Source organism: Schistocerca gregaria, chromosome 3 (assembly GCF_023897955.1).
Source record: "Schistocerca gregaria isolate iqSchGreg1 chromosome 3, iqSchGreg1.2, whole genome shotgun sequence".
Classification (NCBI taxonomy): Eukaryota; Metazoa; Arthropoda; class Insecta; order Orthoptera; family Acrididae; genus Schistocerca; species Schistocerca gregaria.
In genome coordinates, this window is record NC_064922.1 from 947,792,268 (window position 1) to 947,818,791 (window position 26,524).

The 26,524-nt window shown below is 40.2% G+C and overlaps 1 protein-coding gene across 3 annotated transcripts in view; it reads left to right on the forward strand.

Moving 5' to 3' along the window:
* Window positions 1-26,524, forward strand: part of LOC126355880 (intraflagellar transport protein 172 homolog) — a 372,812-nt gene that overhangs the window by 45,759 nt on the left and 300,529 nt on the right. For 2 of the 3 annotated variants that reach the window (XM_050006382.1, XM_050006381.1), the window contains 2 exons: window positions 8,816-8,970; window positions 22,232-22,314. In XM_050006382.1, coding sequence (XP_049862339.1) covers window positions 22,276-22,314 — 39 coding nt within the window. In that variant the 5' untranslated portion in view covers window positions 8,816-8,970; window positions 22,232-22,275. The remainder of the gene's footprint in view (window positions 1-8,815; window positions 8,971-22,231; window positions 22,315-26,524) is intronic. The other variant, XM_050006383.1, reaches the window with a different exon arrangement.

Genomic DNA, 26,524 nt, shown 5'->3' on the forward strand with positions numbered 1-26,524 from the left:
TCGCCAGTCTTTGCAAAACAGGGTACCCAGCTTTCCACCAGGTATGTCGGTCTGGGCATGTGGGTTTGGTCGCAATCCACATCGGATATCAGCGGTGGTCCTGCGCTGCAATGGCCGCCGGCTCTATACCTCGCAGGTGGGGGGACCGTGAGGTACGTCGTCACCAAAATCAGCTACGTCCACGTTTGGGCACCCACCCTCTGACCCCTCAGGTGCCGGCCTCCCCCTTGCTGTCACCCGTGTTGTTTTATCAGGGGCCGCTACCGCCCCTCCCACCTGTGACTCCGCCACACTGCATGGTTCTCAGCCTCGGCGGCCTCCAGTAACTCTAGCACCGGCATCGCCATCGCCATCGTTATAGATGCCCCGGCGAGAGCCGGCCCCCCTCGCAGGCCCGATTTCTCAGGAGGCTGGTTCACCTGTGGCTGAGCCTTCCCCATCGTCCCTGCCACTGGGTCTTGCCCCTCCCGACATGTAACACAGTCCAGTGTTTGACAGCTTGTCGCCCGTTCTGTCCCGGGCTCCGGTGGTGGGACGATGGGGGCCTCTTGTGTGGGTCACTTCCAACCGTATTCGAAGGTTCCAGCTCGAGGGTTGGCAGATCCCCCCGACTCCAGCATTCCAATGGATGTGGAGGTCATCACTACTGGATGGCGCTCCACCTTCCAACGCAGTGGATCACAGTGGCTTCATCCCCCGAAGGAGGAGGAGTGCAGTAGCCACCAGAAAGATCGCGGGAGGCGCACATCGGCACGGCGCGTCACGGACGGTAGTTGCCGCAAGTAGAGTCCTATCCACCAGAGGGCACGCGAGAATTCGGCTGCGCCCTCTGCTCACAGAACAACAAGTCAGGCAGCACAGGCTGTGCCCAGTCAGTTTACATCGGGCATGCCTGGCAGACACTTCCCAGTCTACTCTGTGTGAAGTGTGATGGACAACGTGAATCGTGTTAATACAACAATATCCTTTATCCTTGCTTCTATTCAGTTTTCTCAGTATTTGTTTTAGATGTAGCAATATGTTTAAGAAAGAGAAATTTTTCATCAGCACTGCCTGCTTTCTAACTTTCTCTCCACTGTTCATCATATAAGTTCTCTCTGAGCACTATGATTGAGTCACTGTTTATGAATCTGTGAAACAAAACTTTTCTTTTATGATATGTACCCAACTGGTCAGTAAATATTATTGTTGACGTCTGATTATATAAGGTATCGGTAGATTCAGTAAAACTTTCTTGTTCATCTTTACAATCTGTTCACACAATATTTTTTGACAGATAACATCTGTAGACACACTATAAGGTCTATAGACAAGAAATATAATACAGATTTTACAGCTTATCGAAAATGTTTTCATTGTAAGCTTACAACCAAATTTGCAACTGCACAATTATTGAAAAAACATAAATTTTGAAACAGGCAAAATTCATGTTACAAGTAAACTAACTTATGAGCAGCCATATTAATTTCAATAATGAACCAAAAGGTAGAAGTAACAAATTATGGAACAATGTTAAATTTTTAATTAAATTATCTTTTACAGATTTATTTATCATCTGAAAACTTAGGAGATGCTTCCTAGTTTTCATCAGTTCTATCCCAAATAGAAAATAACCAAATTTGAAATATGAAAATTGTGTTGTAATTTTGAATTCAAAAACATAGTTGGTTCTCAAAACTCTTCACGCCAAAATTACTTTTATTATTTGTAAATTCTGACAGATAACATAAAACAGATGCAACCTATTCATAGAAAACATAAAACTGCAAAACACCTATTTGATAATCAAAGTGGAAAACACACCCAAATCAAATTAAGTATACTATTGTTAACACAATATAAACATCATATTCCTATAAATAATTACCAGTAGTTACCATAAGCATTACTCTCAATCTGTATGTTTCACAATTTTCTGGTTTTAAAATGACATTAACCTATTTGAGAAGTGTATAAACTAAAACCAGAATAATAACTCAAGCCTGAACCTGGAGGTTTTATGAGGTCTTTGATGGATCAATGCAAATGACGCGCTCGGTTGTCCGGGATGCATGAAAGCAGATGTGTGAAAAAGGGTCACTCTATAAACTGTTTTCATCACTATTATACGTGAATATTGTAATCAGTTATGAAGTGTATTGGCATCTACAATTAAACCCTCTGATGGAAAATGATATCACGACTAAGATTATTTATTTAAAGGTAAACTTCAACTTAAAACTACTACTGAAACCTATTTTTACAAGCTTGCACAAGAAGAAGAAGCAGTAGCCTGGGAGGCTATTATCATAACTTCATCATCCAAAAGATAAGTACAATTAATTCATCTATGCCTCCTTCACTTTGTCCAAAGTTAGATACTTCAGGGTGTAAGATGAGTACCAGAATTTGAACATACCCAAAAGGCTCTAGGACAGGTGGATGAAGTGATGTTAGAACCGTCATTGTCAGACAGATTGTTGACTATTGATTTTACAGCTAAATCTTTGCTGGTTTTTGGGTCTAAAAGCAAATTGTCGGAGGCTTTTGCACTATGTCATTCAGTGGATAATATTCCAAGGCCTTCAATAAATCTGGGTACACTCAATCATGATTATCTGACAGAAAATTGATGTAAATCTTCACAAATAATGATTTTTCAGCTAAGTCTGCACAACCTTATCAAAACTGTTGCTAACTTAAGAAGCTTAAAATACGTCCTGCCAGTCATCTGTAGACTACAAGTACTACTAGCTTATTCATTTTCTGATACATTATTGGGGCACAATATTCAAAAAGGTGTTGAACACAGTGTTTGTTTACCTGAAGAGCCTGGGATCTAACTCCATATCTTGGATACAGAGCTTCTCCCACTTCCTTTTCATTGCTTTGCTGCAGTATGATATTAGCTTGTACCCATAACCATGAATCTAATCATTTCAGTGATTTCCACATGATGTTCTGACAGGCACAATAGACCTCCTGAAATTTCATCTACCTTTCCAGTTTCCTGAATGGATATGAGAAGTTCATCTTTTTTATTCACAAGCTTTAGATGATTTGATGGGAGACTTTAAATGTGTTTTCTTTAATTACTGTGGCTTTGTCCAAGGTGCAGTATTTTGTTGTAATTTTTAATATCCCTTGTTTGTCATATTTGGTACGGGTTCTACACGCTTGAGCAATATTCTTGACAGATCACCACAAGCTGTCACAGTACCTTCTCCCAAGGAGAAAGGTAAACACCAGTAGTGTCCCAGATAATTTGGTGTGCACCATTTGGAGCAGTCGTTTACCACCATAGGTTAAGGTGTTAATAGTGCCACAAATGGAGATACCATCAGACAGCCTTGCAGAGCTCACAGACTGAATACAGATGCCATTGCCCCTGTTCTGTTTATCACATTAACATAACTGTACAGCAGTACAATAGTGACAGTAGCAGTTATGTGCACAGAGTATGACTCATTAGTGGCAAAAGTGGATTTACTGTGCACGCAAATTAGCAAACCGTTGGCACAAAACCAGTGTCAGCAACAATAGAGTAAGACTCAGTTTTTACAGTTTCTTACACACAATTTAACAAAACCTGATGTTTTAATTTCACAGAACAGGCATATGATTAGTGAAACTGAACAGTTCAAATTTCTAGGTATTCAGATAGATAGTAATCTGTCGTGGAAAGCCCATGTTCAGGATCTTGTTCAAAGACTTAATACTGCCATTTTTGCTATTCAAGTGGTATCACAAGTGAGTGATCGTGCGACATGAAAATTAGTCTACTTTTCTTATTTTCATTCACTTATATCGTATGGTATTATATTGTGGGTTAACTCTTCCCATTTGAAAAGGATATTTTGGGCTGAGAAACGAGTGGTTTGGGCAACAAGTGGCGTAAGTTCACAAACATCTTGTCAACCCCTGTTCACAAGTCTGGATATTTTGACATTGGCGTCTCAGTATATATATATATATATATTCCTTACTGTCATTTCTTGTTAGCAATATTAGCTTATTTCCAAGAATAAGCAGCTTTCACTCGGTTAATACTCGGCAGAAACCAAACCTGCATTTGGATCAGACTTTCTTAACTCTTGTGCAAAAAGGTATGCAGTGTACTGCTGCATCCATTTTCAATAAGCTACCCCTCAGATTAAAAACGCTTAGCTGTAATTCACATGCTTTCAAGTCAGAACTGAAGAGTTCCCTTATGGGCCACTCCTTCTATTCTGTCAAGGAATTCCTTAAAATATTAAGCTGATTCTTATTGTATTGTTGATTGCATTTACTTAAACTTATGGAGTGACCTTTTTGGTTTCATAAAAATTAGTTTTATCTATTATTACTTTTATGTTCTAATTTCATGTACTGACACGTTCCACGACCTCAGAGATTTTCTACTCAATTTGGTCCTATGGAACTTAATGTGTAACTAGGAGCTGTTTGTTGACTGATGCTGCATCCCCCAATGCAGACCAGTCCACATGCTTGTACAAGGCATGGAAGTGTACTGCACCGTGTGCTTTCCCAAATACCAGTGGCAGCCGGTCTTAGGTGCAACTGAGTGCATGTCAGCATCATGGCTCCTGTTTATCAGCGACAGAAAATCAGTTCAAAAATATTTGGTGGACACTGGCTCTTATGTAAGTATATTGGCGTGAACTTCAACACATTGCTGCAGATCACTGATAGCATTCTGTTTGACGGTGGCAGACAATTCCCCCATGTCAACTTACGGAACCCAGCAAACAGTATTAGATCTGGAGCTATGTCACCCTTTTGTCTGGGATTTCACTGCCGCTGAAGTCTCGAAGACAGTCATAGGAGTTGACTTTCTACGATATTATCATCTGCTGCCAGATATGGCAAATGCTCAACAAGTGGATAGTGTTACCGGCTTTACTACTATGGGAATCTGTCGCAGCACAGCAGTTCACAGGGCCGAGCTGATGCAGAAGGGTAACTGTAAGTACACAGCTCTGCTACAACAATTTTCAGTTTTAATTAGTCCTCCAGGCACTCCTAAACAGTTGCTATGCAGTACAGTGCGCCCACCATCTTAAGACTGCCAATGGCCCACCTGCATCATGCAGGTCTAGATGCTTGGCACCTATCACTAAAGCTGAGTTTCACATTTTGGTGAGAGAAGGCATTATCTGATCATCAAGTGGACCACCATTGTCCCCTTTACAACTAGGGCATAAGAAGTGTGGAGCTTGTGCTCATGTGGGGATTATTACTCACTTAATGCCAGAGTTGTGTCAGACCATTGACCTGTACCATTGTTGCGGGGCTATAATTATGCCTTAAATGGTGCCACTATATTCAGTGTCCTTGATTGTGTCAAAGCTTACACTCAAATTCTGGCTACCATCACTCTGTTTGTGTTGTTCAGAAGCATGTATGTGACCTTTGGCCTATGTTGCTCAGACATGGCAGCAGTTTATCGATTTGGTTCTGTGAGAGATGCTATTTTGTTTTGCATACCGGGATGAAATTTTCATCTTTTCTGCTACCAAGGAGCAAAATCAACAACAAGCATTTTGAAATGGCTAAGTGTGTATTCGGGCAATCTGAGAACAAAATCCTGGGCCACGGAATTTCTTTTGTGGCCTCCATGCCATTAATAGTAAGGGTCAGACACCTAAACTGAACACCTTTAAGGAAATACGCCGGTTTCTGGGGGGATGTCGAATATTTATTGCTGATGTGTACTACATTCAGCGGAACTACAACTGCCATTAACTGCAGCACCATCTGGCCCAAAAGTACAGTGGGCTGATGTAATGAGCTCCGCATGATGTAGCAGTGGTCAAGTGACTGATGACAACCGCTTGCATACTATTCACGGAAGCTGTTACCATCTCAGTAGAAGTGGGATACCTACAATGGTGAGTTTCTTCCCATGTATGAATACTTTCGACCACTGTTAGAACCAAGAGAATTCCCCATCTAAACTGATCATAAACCACTGATGTACACCTTTAAGCAGAACAGCAACAAATGCTTACCTCGCCAGTAAAGCCATTTGGAATTCATATCACAATGCAGCACAGACATCAAGCAGTTTGGGAATTATCTATGTAGTCGCTGATTGACTCTCACATGTCAACAGTGTCTCACGGCCAGTAGATTTCATGGAACTCAGCTGGGCACAGCAAGATGATCAAGAGCTCCCAAGTTTTCTACTTTATGACACATCTGTGTTACAGTTACAACTTCTCAGCGTACCTAGTGAGGAATTCAAACTGTATTGTGATATCTCTCAGGGAAGATCTCACCTTTTCTTACCAGCTGCCTTTCATAGACAATCTCTCGACAGCCTATATAAATTGTGTCACCCTGGAGTCCGTCCAACTTTACACCTAGTGTTGATGCATTATGTATGGTCCAGTATTCAAAAAGACTGTCATGAAAGGATATATACATGCCTGCAACACCATCATAACAAAGTGTCTCACTTTGTGCGCACGTTTGTTGGTAATCTTCCAGGCACAACCTTATATTTTGTGCACCTGCACATTCATGTAGTAGCACCACTGATTTCATCAAACAATAAATGCTACTTACTAACCAAACAGATCATTTCACTCATTGCCCCAAAGTGGTGTGAGTGGACACTGTTTCTGCAGAAACATTAGTGTCTGCTTTTGTGTCGATTTTATTAGCTAGATTTGGTTGCCTTCTGTACATTACAGCCAACCGTGGACGACATTTTGAGTCTGATTTGTTCGCTCAGCTAACAGGGTTCTGTGGATATGCGCACCGTAAGACCACCAGCTATCACCCAGCGAGCAATGATGTTATGGCAACAGGTTACGAATAGCAGTATGTGGAATAAACTGTCCCCACTAATATCTGCACATACATATATTTCGACAATTATCATACACGTGCACACAGTACAAGATATAAGAACAGACTGAATTAACGTGGCGGCTCAGATGAGCGACCTGAATCCTAAAGATTAATGTTGTCTATGGTCGATATGACCTATTGACGCCACAGTGTGATCGAGTGATGGCACCTGTGTCTCAAAGCTCCACTTATGTGTCACAGCACCCTTTGGGTCTGCAGAACACTTACAACTCAGACAAGAGTTCCTCCACAGCAGAACTTGTTTGTGGGGAGCATCACAACTCCCGGAAAAAATTATCGATGTCAACTGCCCGCAATCATTATCTCATGATCATCCAGAATTTATACAACGTTTGAGGCACAACATAGCTCATATCCGTCCTCTCAAAGCCTCCAGACATGCCACCTAATTACGTGCATCATGACTTGGATGATTGCGCACATGTAATGCTACGCGTGGACGGTGTGGAGCCACTGTTACAGCCTCCTTACACTCGCTCATGCCGTGTTTTGAGAAGAGATAAGCGGATGCTAAACATTGCAGTGAATGGCAAAAGCACAACCATCCCTCTTGATCGCGTCAAGCCCACTGCCAACTTCTTCCAGGGGGTCCTTCTCGCGGAAGCACCAAGAAGACAGGTCTACCTTCCGGTACAGGCCCCAAAATCACAACCATTGAGGCAAAAATCACCCGATGTACAACCTCATTCCGGGCGCACGACTCGTTGTGGACGTCGTGTGTATTTTCCTACGCGTTTTCTCGACGACGCTCCGCTTCTGCCACGGGGCTGCTCTAGCGTCGGACCGCTGTCGTCTACTGTCTGCGAATGGTGGTATCACGGCTGTATAAGTTGTAATTACGGGCCAACCAGCGACGCTGTACACAGCAACAGCAGCAGCGGCAATGTTTATACTTTGACTTTTGTACAACGTACACTTGTCCGTGAATTTTGTACGTACTTAAAGCAGTTTTTCTCCCGTCTCACCTATGATGATATTTGAGGGACACTCTTACATTCAGGGACCGTCCTACATTCATGTATAAACTTTCCGACGCCTGTTAATTGAACGTGTAGTTCAAAAAAATAAAGTTCTTTCATTTCTGTTTCCCGAGAGTGCCAATTCGGGCTCTGCTGCTCGGCTTGATGGTATATGACAGAGTCTATGTGGCATATAACGACTAAGCCCTTATTTAAGCAGTATGCGAGAACTATACCCTCAAGAAGCTCTAATGTCATTTGTCATTTTTGGATCCGGCTGTTAACTGCTAGATGCACATTATAATAAAATACGTCTGAGAATCACGGGCCGCACGAATATTAGTACTTGATTTGGGACGCATGCGGCCCGCAGTTTGACGACTGTTGGAAAAAGAGCAAGGCAGCATTGAATATTATTTTAAAACTGATGCAAAGTTACACCTGTAGGCACACAGAAGCTTAGTTTTACGGTTTCATTATAAATAAGTGACGGAAATAAAACCTAAAAACTGAAATAAGAAGGTCGGCGTACTTTTTTTCGTGAAATATTTATTTTTTACTCTCTCTATATTCAACATGAAACCATTATGGAGTCGTTAAAAATACAACAAGTGCTTCATTTCTCGTATCTACAATGCTACACACAACATCTGCACTCTATAAATTTCTCCCGAAACTTTGCCATTAATGTTTCGTCCGCCTTGCATACTGTCACGTACGAGTGTGTCTTGTAAACGCACGAGAACTGCGTACACAGACGGATTATTACGCATGCAGCGGTCTTTAAGGAAAGCTGTAAATATGCTTGATAAAATTCTGGTTGCAAGAAAATACTAGCATCAAGTTAATTTTGCCATTTATTCTACTAGTAGCAAGTAATAAAATAAAAAGTTAAAGAATAAAGGCACTAGTCCGATCAATTGTCTTACATCAGTTCTTTTATTTTCAACATCTGAGAAATTTTGTCAATAAATGTGACTTTAGATATTTTGTTACAGTGTCGTCAACGAGACCTGCTAATTTATTCCTAAAACATAATTCGCTATCGGTTACGGGAATGTTGGCAACCATGACGCCTTAAAGGTCGCTGAGATTTGCAAGCGGCGCTGAGTTTGATATTTTGCAGGTTGAAAAGTCGCTGTAGACGGAAGAGGTAATTAAAAGTTTAGTTGTAATGGATCTTCAGCTGTATAAGTTTTAACGTAAGTGTGTTTACAGCAGTCAAATGACAAAAATGATTGTAGTCGTCGTTCCAAGAGTAGCAATAATGATACAGTATTGTTGTAAGCAAGCCGGTTTTTAACGAAGAGCAGTTACGAACTTTTCACCACTTTACGTAATAAATATAAGTAGCTGACTTCCTATGTATTACTGAAACGTTTCTTCACTGTAAACTTGTGTAGCGATCACTACTTACCGGTACCTAATCCCCCGCGTAGGCCTACTGGCAATCAAGTAGTAGCTTGAACCCTTCTTACAGAAAAAACATTTAGTGACAAGACATTTAGCAAATTCAGTGTCGTTTATATATCTGCTCCATTAATTTCTTTCGTAAAATAGTTTGTTAAGACAGTTTTGATTAAATGTAAGAACAGAAAGTCGCATCTTTTTTTTTCGTTGAAAAGCAGCCACTGAATAATGTGTCTATACTATATTTATGTTGTCTCAATTGCATAACTATGGAAATTAAAGCATAATAGATAGAAATGATCGACAGTGTGACGGTTGCCTACGCTTTATTCATATTGTATGTTTCGCGTTGTACAAAAAAATGACATCATGAATGGCAAAGTCCATATCAATTCAGACAGGCTAGGAAAAAATCTTGCCTTCATAGTCTCGGATGTTATTGAATTTAGCATATGTTAAAATGAAGGTCTAAGTAAGGAACACGTGTTTTTTTGTTTTCTCCAAAAAAATTTCTTCTCCGATACAGCCCTCCAAAGATGACACTGCGCATACCATTTTGAAGATACCGAATTTTGGAAAAAAAATTTAAAATGTATCTCTGGAACAGTTCAAGGTACTTTTTTTTTAAAAAAAAAAATTGAAAGCTAATTGCCCTTTGATTACAGAGAAATTCTCCGTTTGGACTTATCTGTCAATTCTCCGTTTGGACTTATCTGTCAAAGTTCTTTTTCTATAGCATTCTGAATTTTTTTTGTATAACTTAGGGAATTTTTTCATTTCCGAAACTGCCAATCCATAAACTTTAGATTTTTTCGTATTGATTAGTTCACTATAGTTCTACATTCCCTGAAAAGGAGAGCTTCCACTTCTAGGTTGAACATGTTTTATAGTCAGTTGAAATTTCTGCCATACATAAAATCTGTTTACTACCACATTATCACATAACAGGCTCATAAAATCGAAACTTAGCCTTATTTAACACAATTTTAGTTTTGAAAGATAAGTAGGCCTACTGGTATGAGACTAATTTTTCAAGCATTTTAAATAGCCCTAGTTCCCAAATGTATGTGAAAGGTCCAAAGACTTCAATTTATACAACTTCTGCACACTCTGTTTTGTACTGAAATTAGCCAGTCAATGAACTAAAACTGTGTTCCACTGTTTCAGTATCTTCCTTTGATATAGAGTGATGCCTCCCTGTAGAAACAATAGAAACTGGAGAATTACAATCTTCAAAACAATGTGAACAGGAAGTGAGCACTGATGGCATTGTCTCTGTCCTTCAGCTGGAAACCTATATTCAGCAGCTGGTCCATGTGGTAGCATAAAGTTCACTACACTTACGTTTAACTTCTAACTGATGTCTATAATCTCTGCAATCCACCAGCCACAGTCATACACACATGCCTCAAACATCACCCTTCTCAGGTTGTGAATCTGAATATTATCCTGCTGTTTCTGAGGTGTTGGCTGAACAAATGAAATTTCCTCTCTCTTGCTCTTTAAAAGGTGTGCAATATGAGTTCACCCATCACTTTGCGTCCAAAAATGTGTCTTCTGGAGTGGTTTGTTTGGACCATTCCTCTTTTTCTGCCCACAGAATTCTTCGATTTTCTCTTTGGATAAAAGACTGAGGGCTGTGGATGTGTAAGATTTCATGACTCTCGTAAAATCCTCAGCATTCTGAATTGCAGCTGTATTTTGTCTGGAAAGATTATGTTATGTAGCATGATGCTTCAGCGTGCCTCCTACACCGTAACAAGGCCCCTTCCTGTGACAAGTAGCACTGTGTGCCCAGCCAACTGGCGCAAGCGACTTGCTCAGTTCAAACAGCTGTTTGCGACTTTTAAAATGACTAGGAGCACCATAAAAAATTATGGTGATCTTCCGCCCTGTTTGCAGTTGAAGAATTTTGTGCATTGCTAGCAAAGCATGTACTGAGTCACATCCTGTGTCATCACTTGTAACTGCAACACTTTTATTTATTTATTTAGCACCTGTATTATCACAATCATGATATTGGACTTGTCAAAGTACAAAACAGTGTAAAATATTATTTGTATACATCATGTACAAAATTTTATCATTGGTATCAACACATCTTTATAACAAAAACATTATTTTGCTTAATAAGATTATAAAATTATATACATACATACAGATTGAATAAAAGCTAGTGAAACTTGTTGTCTTGTTTTGAAAATATGTCACTCCTGTAAAAATTTTAACCTGGTCATTACTCCTAGATACCCTGATGCTTCTTGTGGGAGAATTACAGACAAGTTCTCAGCAAAATCACACACCCTTTCACTTCTGCAATGTGTTGTTGTTGCAATTTCTTCAGCTGCTGGTGTGTTACTGCTATGGGGAATGGGAATACGGGTAACTGTATACGCAGCAAGCTGTTCCCATAAATGTTTATACATACATATATTTCAGCACGAAGAAAGGTACACATGTACACTGTACAAGGAACATTAACATGGTGGCTCGTCAGAGCAGTTAGAGTTCAAAGATCATGCTTTACGTGGTCAATGTGACCTATCGACGCCACACTGCTTTCGCTGACCATTTACCAAGTTCATCAATGAAACTGTCAAAGGCAGCAGTTTTCTTAGTTAGTTTATTTTCCTCCCACATCACATTTGTAATTTCTGCAGAGTTATCTGCTACGTCTTCCAGGCCAAGCATCTCTACAGTCCTCCCTTTCCAGGACAGTCACCACATTCTTGAAGCAAACAAGTCTGTTGCTTTACATCACAAACTACTAATGACTTCACACACCCAACCAATGTCTCATATGTCACATGCTCCAGTAAGTTCTTCAAAGTTACCACACAAAGTTAAAAATTTGTGCAAAACACACTTAAACAGACATCTCTAGGTTGGTATGTAACTACCCACTTAGGTCATAGTGTATAAAATTTTGATCTTCCAATATGTGAAGTTTTATAGTTGCGCTTATAAATTGCAAAACTTTCTTTAATACTGCGAGTCATGACCCTCTTCACTTTCACAACTTTTTGACTTTAAACTGTTTTACAGTTACAGTGTCTTTTTTGTTGGCACTCTGGCGAGAACATTTTATCTTCCATTTAAAGTGACTACACTATTTGAACTTGGGCTGCTTCTACAGGATGACCATAATAGTGAGGTCTTCTAAAGACTCCTTTTACGGACCTCACATTTCTTGATTTGCTTACCATGTACTTTCATACTGATGGAACATGGTTCAAAATTGTTTTCTTTGACAATGTCTCTGGAATAATAGTTAAAACTTGCGCCATTTCACTGTAGGATGCACAATATTCAACAGCTGAATTGATATTTATGAAAAATTCCTGGCAAGAGGTGCAAGAGTACTTTGGTTCATATTCTTCTGAAGATGAAATTTGTACTTTGATGAGTGTGGACAGTTTTCCTGTAGTGTATTCATCCATAGCTTTAGTAATTTCTCCACACTCTCTTGATACATAGAGCTTATGACTTGACTTGACTGATCATCATTTCTTAACAGGACTAACGCCTACCTCTGTAGTTGAATGATTCAGGGTATTTAATTCTTCCCCTATTGATGCAAAATCTGCATCGTATGTACCATGGGAGGCTTCACTTTGTTCAGATACTATCATTGTTGTTATTCTGTCAAAACATTTAGAACACAAAAAGTCATCACTGGAAACATCTTCATTTTGAAACAGAGTTTTCAAATGACAACACTTATTCCCAACCTGAACAAACTCTGTTTTTTTTTCCCCCTCCAGGGTGAAGCAAAATTTGTGCACTATGACTTCACAGTGCCCCTCCATATCTGCATCTACATCTACAGCCATACTCCGCAAGCCGCCTGACGGTGTGTGGCGGAGGGTACCCTGAGTACCTCTATCGGTTCTCCCTTCTATTCCAGTCTCATATTGTTCGTGGAAAGAAGGATTGTCGGTATGATTCTGTGTGGGCTCTAATCTCTCTGATTTTATCCTCATGGTCTCTTCGCGAGATATACGTAGGAGGGGGCAATATACTGCTTGACTCTTCGGTGAAGGTATGTTCTTGAAACTTTAACAAAAGCCCGTACCGAGCTACTGAACATCTCTCCTGCAGAGTCTTCCACTGGAGTTTATCTATCATCTCCGTAACGCTTTCGCGAGTACTAAATGATCCTGTAACAAAGCGCGCTGCTCTCCGTTGGATCTTCTCTATCTCTTCTATCAACCCTATCTGGTACGGATCCCACACTGCTGAGCAGTATTCAAGCAGTGGGCGAACAAGCGTACTGTAACCTACTTCCTTTGTTTTCGGATTGCATTTCCTGAGGATTCTTCCAATGAATCTCAGTCTGGCATCTGCTTTACCGACGATCAACTTTATATGATCATTCCATTTTAAATCACTCCTAATGCCTACTCCCAGATAATTTATGGAGTTAACTGATTCCAGTTGCTGACCTGCTATTTTGTAGCTAAATGTTAAGGGATCTATCTTTCTATGTATTCGCAGCACATTACACTTGTCTACATTGAGATTCAGTTGCCATTCCCTGCAACATGCGTCAATTCGCTGCAGATCCTCCTGCATTTCAGTACAATTTTCCATTGTTACAACTTCTCGATACACCACAGCATCATCTGCAAAAAGCCTCAGTGAACTTCTGATGTCATCCACCAGGTCATTTATGTATATTGTGAATAGCAATGGTCCTATGACACTCCCCTGCGGCACACCTGAAATCACTCTTACTTCGGAATACTTCTCTCCATTGAGTGTGACATGCTGCGTTCTGTTACCTAGGAACTCCTCAATCCAATCACACAATTGATCTGATAGTCCATATGCTCTTACTTTGTTCATTAAACGACTGTGGGGAACTGTATCGAACGCCTTGCGGAAGTCAAGAAACACGGCATCTACCTGAGAACCCGTGTCTATGGCCCTCTGAGTCTCGTGGACAAATAGCACGAGCTGGGTTTCACACGACCGTCTTTTTTGAAACCCATGCTGATTCCTACAGACTGGATTTCTAGTCTCTAGAAAAGTCATTATACTCGAACATAATACGTGTTCCAAAATTCTACAACTGATCGATGTTAGAGATATAGGTCTGTAGTTCTGCACATCTGTTCGACGTCCCTTCTTGAAAATGGGGATGACCTGTGCCCTTTTCCAATCCTTTGGAATGCTACGCTCTTCTAGAGACCTACGGTACACCTCTGCAAGAAGGGGGGCAGGTTCCTTCGTGTAGTCTGTGTAAAATCGTACTGGTATCCCATCAGGTCCAGCGGCCTTTCCTCTTTTAAGCGATTTTAATTGTTTCTCTATCCCTCTGTCGTCTATTTCGATATCTACCATTTTGTCATCTGTGCGACAATCTAGAGAAGGAACTACAGTGCAGTCTTCCTCTGTGAAACAGCTTTGGAAAAAGACATTTAGTATTTCGGCCTTTAGTCTGTGATCCTCTGTTTCAGTACCATTTTGGTCACAGTGTGTCTGGACATTTTGTTTTGATCCAACTACCGCTTTGACATAAGACCAAAATTTCTTAGGATTTTCTGCCAAGTCAGTACATAGAACTTTACTTTCGAATTCATTGAATGCCTCTCGCATAGCCCTCCTCACACTACATTTCAGTTCGCGTAATTTTTGTTTGTCTGCAAGGCTTTGGCTATGTTTATGTTTGCTGTGAAGTTCCCTTTGCTTCCGCAGCAGTTTTCTAACTCTGTTATTGTGCCACGGTGGCTTTTTTCCATCTCTTACGATCTTGCTTGGCACATACTCATCTAATGCATATTGTACGATGGTTTTGAACTTTGTCCACTGATCCTCAACACTATCTGTACTTGAGACAAAACTTTTGTGTTGAGCCATCAGGTACTCTGTAATCTGCTTTTTGTCACTTTTGCTAAACAGAAAAATCTTCCTACCTTTTTTAATATTTCTATTTACGGCTGAAATCATCGATGCAGTAACCGCTTTGTGATTGCTGATTCCCTGTTCTGCATTAACTGTTTCAAATAGTTCGGGTCTGTTTGTTACCAGAAGGTCTAATATGTTATTGCCACAAGTTGGTTCTCTGTTTAACTGCTCAAGGTAGTTTTCAGATAAAGCACTTAAAAAAATTTCACTGGGTTCTTAGTACCAGCCACCCGTTATGAACGTTTGAGTCTCCCAGTCTATATCTGGCAAATGAAAATCTCCACCCAGAACTATAACATGGTGGGGAAATCTACTCGAAATATTTTCCAAATTATCCTTCAGGTGCTCAGCCACAACAGCTGCTGAGCCCGGGGGCCTATAGAGACATCCAATTACCATGACTGAGCCTGCTTTAACTGTGACCTTCACCCAAATCATTTCACATTTCGGATCTCCGTCAATTTCCTTCGATGCTGTTTCACTTCTTATCGCTATAGACACGCCTCCTCCTTCACTGTCCAGCCTGTCCCTGCGGTATACATTCCAATCTGAGTTTAGCATTTCATTACTGTTTACGTTTGGTTTCAGCCAACTTTCTGTCCCTAGTACTATATGGGCGTTGTGACCGTTTATTAATGAGAGCAGTTCTGGGACCTTTCTATAGATGCTCCTGCAGTTTACTATTAGCACATTAATACTATTATTCCCTGTTGCATTTTGACTACTCCTAACTTGCCGCGTCTCAGGAGGCGTCTTGTCGGGCCTAGGGAGGGAATTCTCTAACCTAAAAAAACCCCATGTGCACTCCACACATACTCCGCTACCCTTGTAGCCACTTTCGGCGTGTAGTGCACGCCTGACCTATTCAGGGGGACCCTACATTTCTCCACCCGACAGTGGAGGTCAAGAAATTTGCACCCCAGCTCTCTGCAGAATCGTCTGAGCCTCTGGCTTAAGCCTTCCACTCGGCTCCAAACCAGAGGACCACGATCGGTTCTGGGAACGATACTACAAATAGTTATCTCTGATTCCACCCCGCGAGCGAGGCTTTCCGCCTTCACCAATTCCGCCAACCGCCTGTACGAACTGAGGATGACCTCTGAACCCAGACGGCAGGAGTCATTGGTGCAGACATGAGCAACAGTTTGCAGTCAAGTGCACCCAGTGCTCTTTATCGCCGCCGGTAGGGCCTCCTCCACATCTCGGATGAGACCCCCAGCAAGCAGACAGAGTGAACACTGGCCAGTGATAAAAAAAAAGTCTGTCCCAAAATTTTTTCCAGCAAGTATATCTGGCAGAAAAAAGACGTTAAAGAGTGACAATCTGGCAACACTGTAACCACATGTATGGTTTGGAAGACAGGTTTTGTTGTTTTGGAAGTTCACTTCATCCTTAGTAACTCTCATCTGGAGATGCATATGGAGGACTATTTTACCTCCAGAATATTTGACCTAAAACAATACCATTATCATTAAGTCATACAGTTGAGCTGCCTGTTTCCAGGAAAAGTAAAGACTTCCATCCATTAGCAGTACTAACAGAACAAGACCGTGTTGTTTAGTGTTACAAGGCCTGATCACTCATCCAGACTGTTGCTCCAGCAACACTGGAAAGGCTGCTATCCCTCTTCATTTCTGGCTTAGTTTGGCTTCTCTGCAGATACACCTGTGTTCTGGTTGCACCTAAGTAGCTATCCTATCACCTGTCATGGAGGCATGCCAGCCACCCCGCTTTGTCTGGGTCTATGATTCAGCAAAAAAGGATAAATATCTGACACTGTGAGGTTCCAATCTTTGATTTGATATGGACCGACCCTACTGCAGTAATCTGTCTGAGTTGTGACTGCCATATATCATCCTAATAGTCATAAAGCTATCATACTTTAAGTAAGACACAATTTACCAAATCTTGCAAACATAATGCAGTGTGCTTCCCTTATTGGTGTTAGTTTGAGTAATTCTGTTTCCTCATGAAAAACGAGCTAATACCACATGGCATATAAACTCACTGCAAAATTTTTCATCATATATTTGAGCCTCAGGGCACTCAACTGCTATTGTTAACAATTTTTTCATGAGGAAAGAGAATGAGTCAAACCATCACTAATCGAGGAAGTGTGTTGCCTAGCGTTTGAGGAGATTTAGGAAAATTATGTCTTACAAAACTATGGTGGCTGTATAAATTGATATGAGGCTGAAAGATAAACTGTCTGAACAAAAGTGTGTGGACACACCATTGTAATGTTGAGTTGATCACTAGATGGCATGAGAGATGGATCTGCTAACATAAGAGGAGGTGGAGGGAGGGGGATAATTGTATTGCCAGTAATCAGTGACAGCTGGATGAGTCTACCATGGGAGTTCAGTGACTTTGAATGTGGACTAGTCATTTGATGACTCCTGAGTAACAAATACGTTAGTGACATTTCAACCCATCTAAAGCTGCCAAAGTTGACTGTTTGTAGTGTGGTTACGAAATAGAAACACAAAAGAACAACCACAGCTAAAAAAAGACCATTCCGACCTCGTGTGCTGACAGACAGGGACCATTGAGCAGGGTGGAGGGCAATTGTAAAAGATAACATGAGATAGCAGAAGGAATCACTTGCGGGTGTGGTTACGAAATAGAAACACAAAAGAACAACCACAGCTAAAAAAAGACCATTCAGACCTCGTGTGCTGACAGACAGTGACCATTGAGCAGGGTGGAGGGCAATTGTAAAAGATTACATGAAATAGCAGAAGGAATCACTTGCGGGTGTGGTTACGAAATAGAAACACAAAAGAACAACCACAGCTAAAAAAAGACCATTCAGACCTCGTGTGCTGACAGACAGGGACCATTGAGCAGGGTGGAGGGCAATTGTAAAAGATAACATGAAATAGCAGAAGGAATCACTTGCAGGTTCCGAAGTGCTACCAACAGTTCAGGTAACACAGTGATTGTGTGTAGGGAGTTACCAAGAATGGGAAACAATTGTTGAGGAGCTCCTCATAAGCTACACATTTCATTAGTCAACACTAAGTGATGCTTCGTGTGGTGTGTGGTGCCAGTGGACAGTGGGTGACTGGAAATGAGGGATTTGGAGTGAAAAATCACTCTATACCCTGTGAGAATCCAATAGAAGGGCTTGGGTCTGGCGAATGACCGGAGAATGTCGCTTGTCATAATGTGTAGTGACAACAGTGAAATATGGAGGAGATGGTGGTTACAGTATGGGGGTGTTTTTCACAGCTAGGGGTGAGTTCCCTTTGTAGCACTTAATGAAACACTTAACGCGAAAGGATATGAACACATTTTACACTATTTTGTACTGCCTGCAGTAGTAGAACAGTTCGGAGACAATTACTATTTATATCAGAATGACAATGTACCCTGTCATAAAGCAGCATCTGCGAAGCAATGCTTTGTTGACAATAACACTCCTGAAATGGACTGGTCTGCCAAGTGCCTCAAATTGATTCTGGTGGAACATGTTCAGAATGAGTCAGGATGCTGATTTTGCTTCAGACTCCAGACCTTCTCTGGTTTCAGCTCTTGAGGAAGAATTGGTTTCCGTTCACTCTACAGACATTCAGCCACCTCATTGAAAGTGTCCACAGCATAGCTGAATCTGTCATAAAACGTTGGACACAATTTCTATTAATGTCCACTAGTAGGTGTCCAGATACTTTTGACCAGATAGTGTATACCTAGTTAAAAAATTACAGTTGTTGTTGTGGTCTTCAGTCCTGAGACTGGTTTGATGCAGCTCTCCATGCTACTCTATCCTGTGCAAGCTTCTTCATCTCCCAGTACCTACTGCAACCTACATCCTTCTGAATCTGCTTAGTGTATTCATCTCTTGGGCTCCCTCTACGACTTTTACCCTCCACGCTGCCCTCCAATACTAAATTGGTGATCCCTTGATGCCTCAGAACATGTACTACCAACCGATCCCTTCTTCTGGTCAAGTTGTGCCACAAACTTCTCTTCTCCCCAATCCTATTCAATACCTCCTCATTAGTTATGTGATCTACCCATCTAATCTTCAGCATTCTTCTGTAGCACCACTTTTCAAAAGCTTCTATTCTCTTCTTGTCCAAACTATTTATCGTCCACGTTTCACTTCCGTACATGGCTACAATCCATAGAAATACTTTCAGAAACGACTTCCTGACACTTAAATCTACACTCGATCTTAACAAATTTTTCTTCTTCAGAAACGCTTTCCTTGCCATTGCCAGTCTACATTTTATATCCTGTCTATTTCGCCCATAGTCAGTTATTTTGCTCCCCAAATACGAAAACTCCTTTACTACTTTAAGCGTCTCATTTCCTAATCTAATTCCCTCAGCATCACCCGACTTAATTCGACTACATTCCATTATCCTCGTTTTTCTTTTGTTGATGTTCATCTTAAATCCTTCTTTCAAGACGTTATCCATTCCATTCAACTGCTCTTCCAATTACAGTATGGTCTCAGATTTTCCCGTAAGGCAGCATGTGAGTGTGTATAAACTCTCTGTACATCCTTTGTTAAGGCTTAAGAAAATGAAAGGACTTAAGAAGATGTGGAAGAAGTTATACTTTGTGTGTATTTCATATTCTGGCAAAGCTGTGCAATCTCCTCTCACCTTCTACAATTTCAGAATTTGTAGAGTAAATTTTACAGTAGTAGATTGAAATTCTTTTGTAAAATGGAATGCAAACTATGCTTATGGCTGCAGTACGACAAGCAAGTGAACTAAATAGAAACCTAGTCCCAACAGGGAATCACATAGTGCTCTTTGAAAAAAGTGTTCCGAGACTGTTACCTGAAATACTCCTCCATGATGCTGGCAAGAGGGAGATTGAGTTAATAATTAAGTCACTAAAGACCAAAAACTCTCATGCATATGACAGGGTATCTAGCAGAATACTGAAGTATTGTTCTATGTATGTTAGCCCAGCACTTAGCCATATCTGTAACTTTTCCTTTAGGAGTGGTCGGTTTCCTGACCGATTAAAGTACTCGGTAGTGCAGCCACTTTATAAAAAGGAAGACAGGGGTAATGTTGACAATTTTAGACCTATTTGTATGCCATCGGTGTTTGCTAAAGTTGATAAGGTAGTATATACAAGGTTACTGAAGCATTTAAATTCACATAATTTGCTATCAAATGTACAGTTTGGTTTTAGAAATGGTTTAGCAACTGAATTTGCTATATTCTCTTTTCTCTGTTTAAAATTTTGGCGGATTAAATAAAAGGTTGCAAATGCTAGACATTTTCTTTGATTTAACAAAGGCTTTTGACTGTGTTGACCACAAAATGTTATTGCAGGAGTTGGACCATTATGGAGTAAGGGGAGTAGCTTACAGTTGGTTTGCCTTTTACTTTAAGAACAGAAAGCAGAAGGTAATTCTCCGCAATATTGAGAGTGATAGTGATGTTCAGTCCCAATGGGACACTGTTAAGTGGGGCGTTCCCCAAGGTTTGGTGCTGGGGCCACTGCTGTTTCTTATTTATATAAATGAAATGCCTTCTAGCATTACAGGTGATTCAAAAATATTTCTGTTTGCTGATGACACCAGCTTGGTAGTTAAGGATCTTGTGTGTAATATTGAAACAGTATCAAATAATGTAGTTCATGAAATAAGTTTGTGGCTTGTCGAAAATAATTTGATGCTAAATCACAGCAAGACTCAGTTTTTACAGTTTCTAACTCAAAATTCAACAAGAACCGATATTTTGATCAGACAGAATGGGCATATTATAAGCGAGACGGAACAGTTCAAGTTCCTTGGCATTCGGGTAGATAGTAAGCTGTTGTGGAAAGCACACAACCAGGATCTTGTTCAGAAACTAAATGCTGCATGATTTACCATTAGAACAGTATCTGAAATAAGTCACAGTTCAACACGAAAAGTAGTCTACATCACATATTTTCATATGCTTGTGTCATATGGTTTTATTTTTTGGGGTATTCTTCTGATTCAAAAAGGGTATTTTTGGCTCAATAATGGGCTGTTCGAGCTATGTGTGGTGTAAGTTCAAGAACCTCTTGTCAACCCCTATTCAATAGTCCGGGAATTCTGACATTGCCCTTACAGTTAGCAACTTTCTCTCAGTTAATACTAGGCAGAAATGAAATCTGCATGTGGAATGCACTTCCTTGAATCTTGTCCAGAAAGCAATGCAGTATTCTGCTGCATCCATTTTCAATAAGCTATCACAAGAACTCAAAAATCTTAGCAGTAGCCCAAACTCTTTTAAGTCTAAACTGAAGAGTTTACTCATGGCTCACTCTTTCTATTCTGCCAAGGAGCTCCTGGAAGAGCTAAAAATTAAGCAAATTCCAGTGTTACATTGTTGATTTTCTTTAATTAATCTTAAGACATATCCCCTGAACATGTTTTTTTATATTTCATTTTATCTGTTTCTACTATCATGTTATAATTCCATGTATTGACTCGTTCCATGACCATGGAGATTTCTCCTTAAGTTGGTCCCACGGAACAATAAATAAATAATGTAAATAAAATAGAAAGAAACTTCCACATGGGAAAAATATATTAAAAACAAAGATTCCAAGACTTACCAAGCGGGAAAGCACCAGTAGATAGGCACAATAAATAAAACACACACACAGAATTTTGAGCTTTCGCAACCGGCGGCTGCTTCGTCAGGAAAGAGGGAAGGAAAAGGAAAGATGAAAGGATGTGGGTTTTAAGGGAGAGGGTAAGGAGTCATTCCAATCCCTAAGGTAAGTCTTTCCACTCCCGGGATTGGAATGACTCCTTACCATCTCCCTTAAAACCCACATCCTTCCATCTTTCCTTTTCCTTCCCTCTTTCTTGACGAAGCAGCCGCCGGTTGCGAAAGCTCGAAATTCTGTGTGTGTGTTTTATTTATTGTGCCTATCTACCGGCGCTTTCCTGCTTGGTAAGTCTTGAAATCTTTGTTTTTAATATAAATAAATAAATAAATAAACAAAGGAAGTGAAGTGCTGAATGTAAAATGAACTGATTGGTCACTTAATTTTGATGGATAACATATCCTCAGAACACATATATTTTTTAAAATATCCTGTTTTGAGTGGTCAAGATGTGACTTCAAGCATTTGTCTTACAGATGTAGAGATTTTACTGGAAACTGTCGATCTTATTTGAGGAATCATGCAGCTGAAGCACTTACAAACAGTAACAGAGGCAGAGGTGAGTCAGAATTTTTAGTTTATTTTCTGTATCATTATGTTTTTCAGTAAAAAGCCTTTTTTGGAGGAGTTCAAAAGAAGTGGAAGAGTCCAAAATCAGGTTATTTGATGAATTATACAATGACTTGAACATGATGCATGTGAATAGTTCAGTGCTATTGCACGTTAAAAATAATTGGAAAGTGCTTATGTAATACAACCACCAAAGTGTTGGGCTTATTTCAGATCAGCATTTGTAATACAGTGTTGCACTGTGTGGTACACATTGTAAATTTATGGTAGAGTACATTATTGTAATGTTTACACACAGCTGATGTCATCATAATTAGCATTATCAGCGATAGCAAATTGAAAAGCTTTATTATTACAATATTTTTTTAATGTTTTACAATAACATAAATCATTTATTGCATTTTGATTCTGTGGGTGAATATGAGAGAGACTGGGAGAGAGTGAGTGCAGTATGAAATAAGATTGTCTTTTACATTTTTTAATATAGAACACATTTTAGCCCCATTCATTTCTTCTTATTTTAGTAAGCTCACTGATAACCTCATTGTGCGCATGCGCCTTGTGCCTAGAAAAAATGTAGTCAACAAGAAAATAAACAAAGTAGAATACTTGAAGTACCAGAGTTTCAGGGTCCTTCACAAGTTGCAGTCAGTGACACTTGATCTAGGCCACAATGGCACAGGTCTACAGAGGAAATGTTTTCAAGTTGTTATTGTCTGCAGTCGAGCACTGCTGGCAGAGTCAAAGCCCTGTGGCAGTACAGCAGAGAAAGACAACAAATTTAGTGGAATCGGGCTGGAGCCAAGTGAAGTTGTACTTAGAGTGCTGTGGCAGTGGTGGTGAGAAGAAAATGGCTCGGTTTAGGCTTCTGCCTGCTTTGCAGTCAGTTATATTGTCATCTTCTGTGTGGTGGTGGAGGTACAGTTTCTGCTTTATAACTTCCTCTGCCGTAAGGGGAAGAGAACTTACTTCCAGGTTTTGTTGTCTTCATGAGCTTCCAGTTCTTCTTCAATCGCTTTATTCCAGTGTTTCGAGTCACTACCAGAAATTGCTTTTTTGAAGCTGTAGGGATGATTATACTGAGTAAAATCAGCTTCATATCTTGCTGGTTTGCAGATGATAGAACATTCTTGTAGCTGCATCAACAGCACTTTGGTAGGTTGCTCTTCAGTTTCCTGTTTAGCCTTATTTACATAATTTTGCGAAATTTCCATCTCTTCCTATGCTTGTGCTGGTTCACCAGTAACATGCTTGTGCCAATCCATGATACCTTTTTCTTCGTCAATCCTGAAGTTCAAGTGTGTGTCATCAACTTCTTGTTGTGTAGAAGCTGAGCTGTTGCTAACCTCATTGAATGTGACATCCCTCGATACAAACACTTTGTGACTCATGGGATCGTAAAGTTGGTAATTTGTTGATTCACATTGATATCCAACAAGTACCACTATCTTGGATTTGGCATAAAACCTACTGTGAAATTGTTTTGATGCATGAGCAAAGGCATCTGACCCAAACACTCGAAGATGTCCAACATATGGTTTTTGTGCATTCCACAACTCATATGGAGTTTGCTCCAAATTGTGTTTTGTTGTAAGTTTATTTAATATGTATACAGCAGTGTTAACAGCCTCTGCCCATAAAAACTTTGGAAGGTTTGTGGCTTCCAACATCTCGTGTGCACTTTCAACAATTGTGTGACTGTCCTTCTCAGAACGACCATTGTGTTCTGATGTATATGGAGCAGTTGTTTCTAACAGAATTCCATGGTTCCTCAGAAACTGTTTCATACCATAATTAATGTATTCAGTGTCATTGTCCACACATAATGTTTTGACATTCTGACCAAACTTCTTCAATACAAAATTACTGAATTCACAAAACCGATCAATGACATTGGAATTTTGTCTTAGAAAATAAACAACTCTGTATCCAATTGCATCATCTTTGAATAAGACTAAAATTTTGCACCACCTATTGATTCAACTTACAATGGCCCACACATGTCTGAATGAATAAATTCCCATAGTTTTGTTGAACAATTTGTGTCTTTGTTGCTGAACCTCAGTCGATGTGCCTTGCCTTGCTGCCATGATTCACAGAAAAAATCTTCCTGTTTTTTTTACATTTATTCCTTCGGCCACCCCTTTTGGTGAAATCTGTGGAATTGTTCATAAACTGACATATCCTAACCATTCATGCCACTGTTTCACATCAGTCACTGCAACATGAACTTCACTCCCTAGTGTGGATTCTGTCACGAAACAAATCCTATAAATATTGTTCTCTTCCTTCACATCTTCAGCTACAGTCTATCCTTCACGAATTAGTACAACTTGATCTTCTGTGAAAGCTGCAGTGTTTTTCTTCGACATGCATACTCTGACTCTAAACACGTTCTTTCTGATACGAGATACACACAAAACATTTTCCAGACGTTCCTCACTCCATTTGCCGCTAACTTCTTTGCTGACAATAATAGTACCAAGCCAAGTAACACATGCTCCCCAGTTACTGGGCAGAACTTTGAAAACCATTACCGTCGAAAAGTCATGTGATGCGATGCACCAGTGTGCAACAGCCACACATCTGTGTGATTGTGTTCAAACCACTTAGCATATGTCTCTCTTGACTTTCTGACAACTCTACACATTATTTGCTGACACAATAAATGCACAACCAGATTTATTTTTGCCACTCTTATATTTCTGTGTCTCTCGCTTTGTCTTCTGGCACTCACTAGCTATTTGACCATGCATCTTGCAGTCCAAACACTTTTGGTTTTATCAGAATATCTTGCTTTTTCCTTTTGTCTGTTGATGGACATCACTGCAAATGCAACAGTTTCTTCATCACTAGTATTCAGCTGGGACTGGGACTCGTCTTTGACAGGATGTTCCGTCAAAGTTGCCACGTTTTATTGACTAGCTGGCACACTGTCCCAAGCTGTGACTTTCACCATTACAGCTGCAACTGAAACCTTTTCTCCAACATTTCTGAGTTGTAATGCTAGATTTTCAACTTTAGCTACATGTGCAACTACAGAATCATTTGCATTCATCTGATATTCATGAAAATTTTCAGTTATTGTTAGTTTGCTGGCTTCTGACCATTGCTCACATATTGATATCAACTTGTTTCATATTTTGTGGGCTGTCTCGCAAACCATTTGCATATCATCTACTGATGTGGAAATCAGAAACATATCTTTTGCATTTTCTTTTGTCCATGCCTTCAAGGCAGCATCCTCATCTTCATTAGGTTGACCTCGAGTACCAATTACAGTATCAAAAATTCTGTAAACCTTTGAGATTGCAGTTATCTGGAATTTCCATGTCTGATAATTTTCCGCATCCAGCTTTGAGATGTATTTTGAAGACACTTCTTCTGCCAGTGCAGATTTCTTCTCTCTCTTCTTTTCATCCAAACACTTCACAGTCAGGATACCGAAAGTTATATGAAATAACAATTTTCGTCATGCAAACCGAGTGATGCCTAGGCCTATAACCTGATGCGGACAGTGGAGGTTTGGTAAGAGAGATTAATAAAGCTGCGTATGAATTTATTTTATTCATTAAAATAACTGGCTTTCTTTACAAAGCTTACTTCACTTGCAACGAAAGCAATAAAAAGAAGACAAAGGTAAACAGCTGTGCTCACATAAATAAATTCTATGCACTACTGGTAAGAATGTGAGCCATAAACACATGTAAATGCAATTATGCCAAACCCTTCCAACAGCATGCCAGTTGCTTGGTTCTCAGAATGCCATAATGGCAGTGGTGGAGCAGTGCTATCACCTCTGGCCTTGGCATTTCTGAAGTATGACCCACTCACTCTCTGCTGCCACAGATAACAAGAGTACTTCTTGGTGCACTTGAAATTGGTGGAAGAATGAGAAGAGGCTTTTAACTGCCTTTTGTTTTCGTTAAGATCCTGGTGGCCACCAGTTGTATGTGTAATCCCAAGAACAACGTAAAACATGGTCTTCAGACTTGCATCTGCTATTTATGAGACTGTCAGCAGAAGATGGTTGTCTATTTGCAAACATGTGTGTGGAGTGGCATTGACTTTCTTCTCTGGGCATGCTAATAGCTGAGATACTGTGTCGGTATTGGTTTGGGGAGCTGTGCATCTATATGTGATCTTGTATTGCTGATTAATGGAAACAGAGGCCAACACCGTAGGCATTGGTCTGTGCA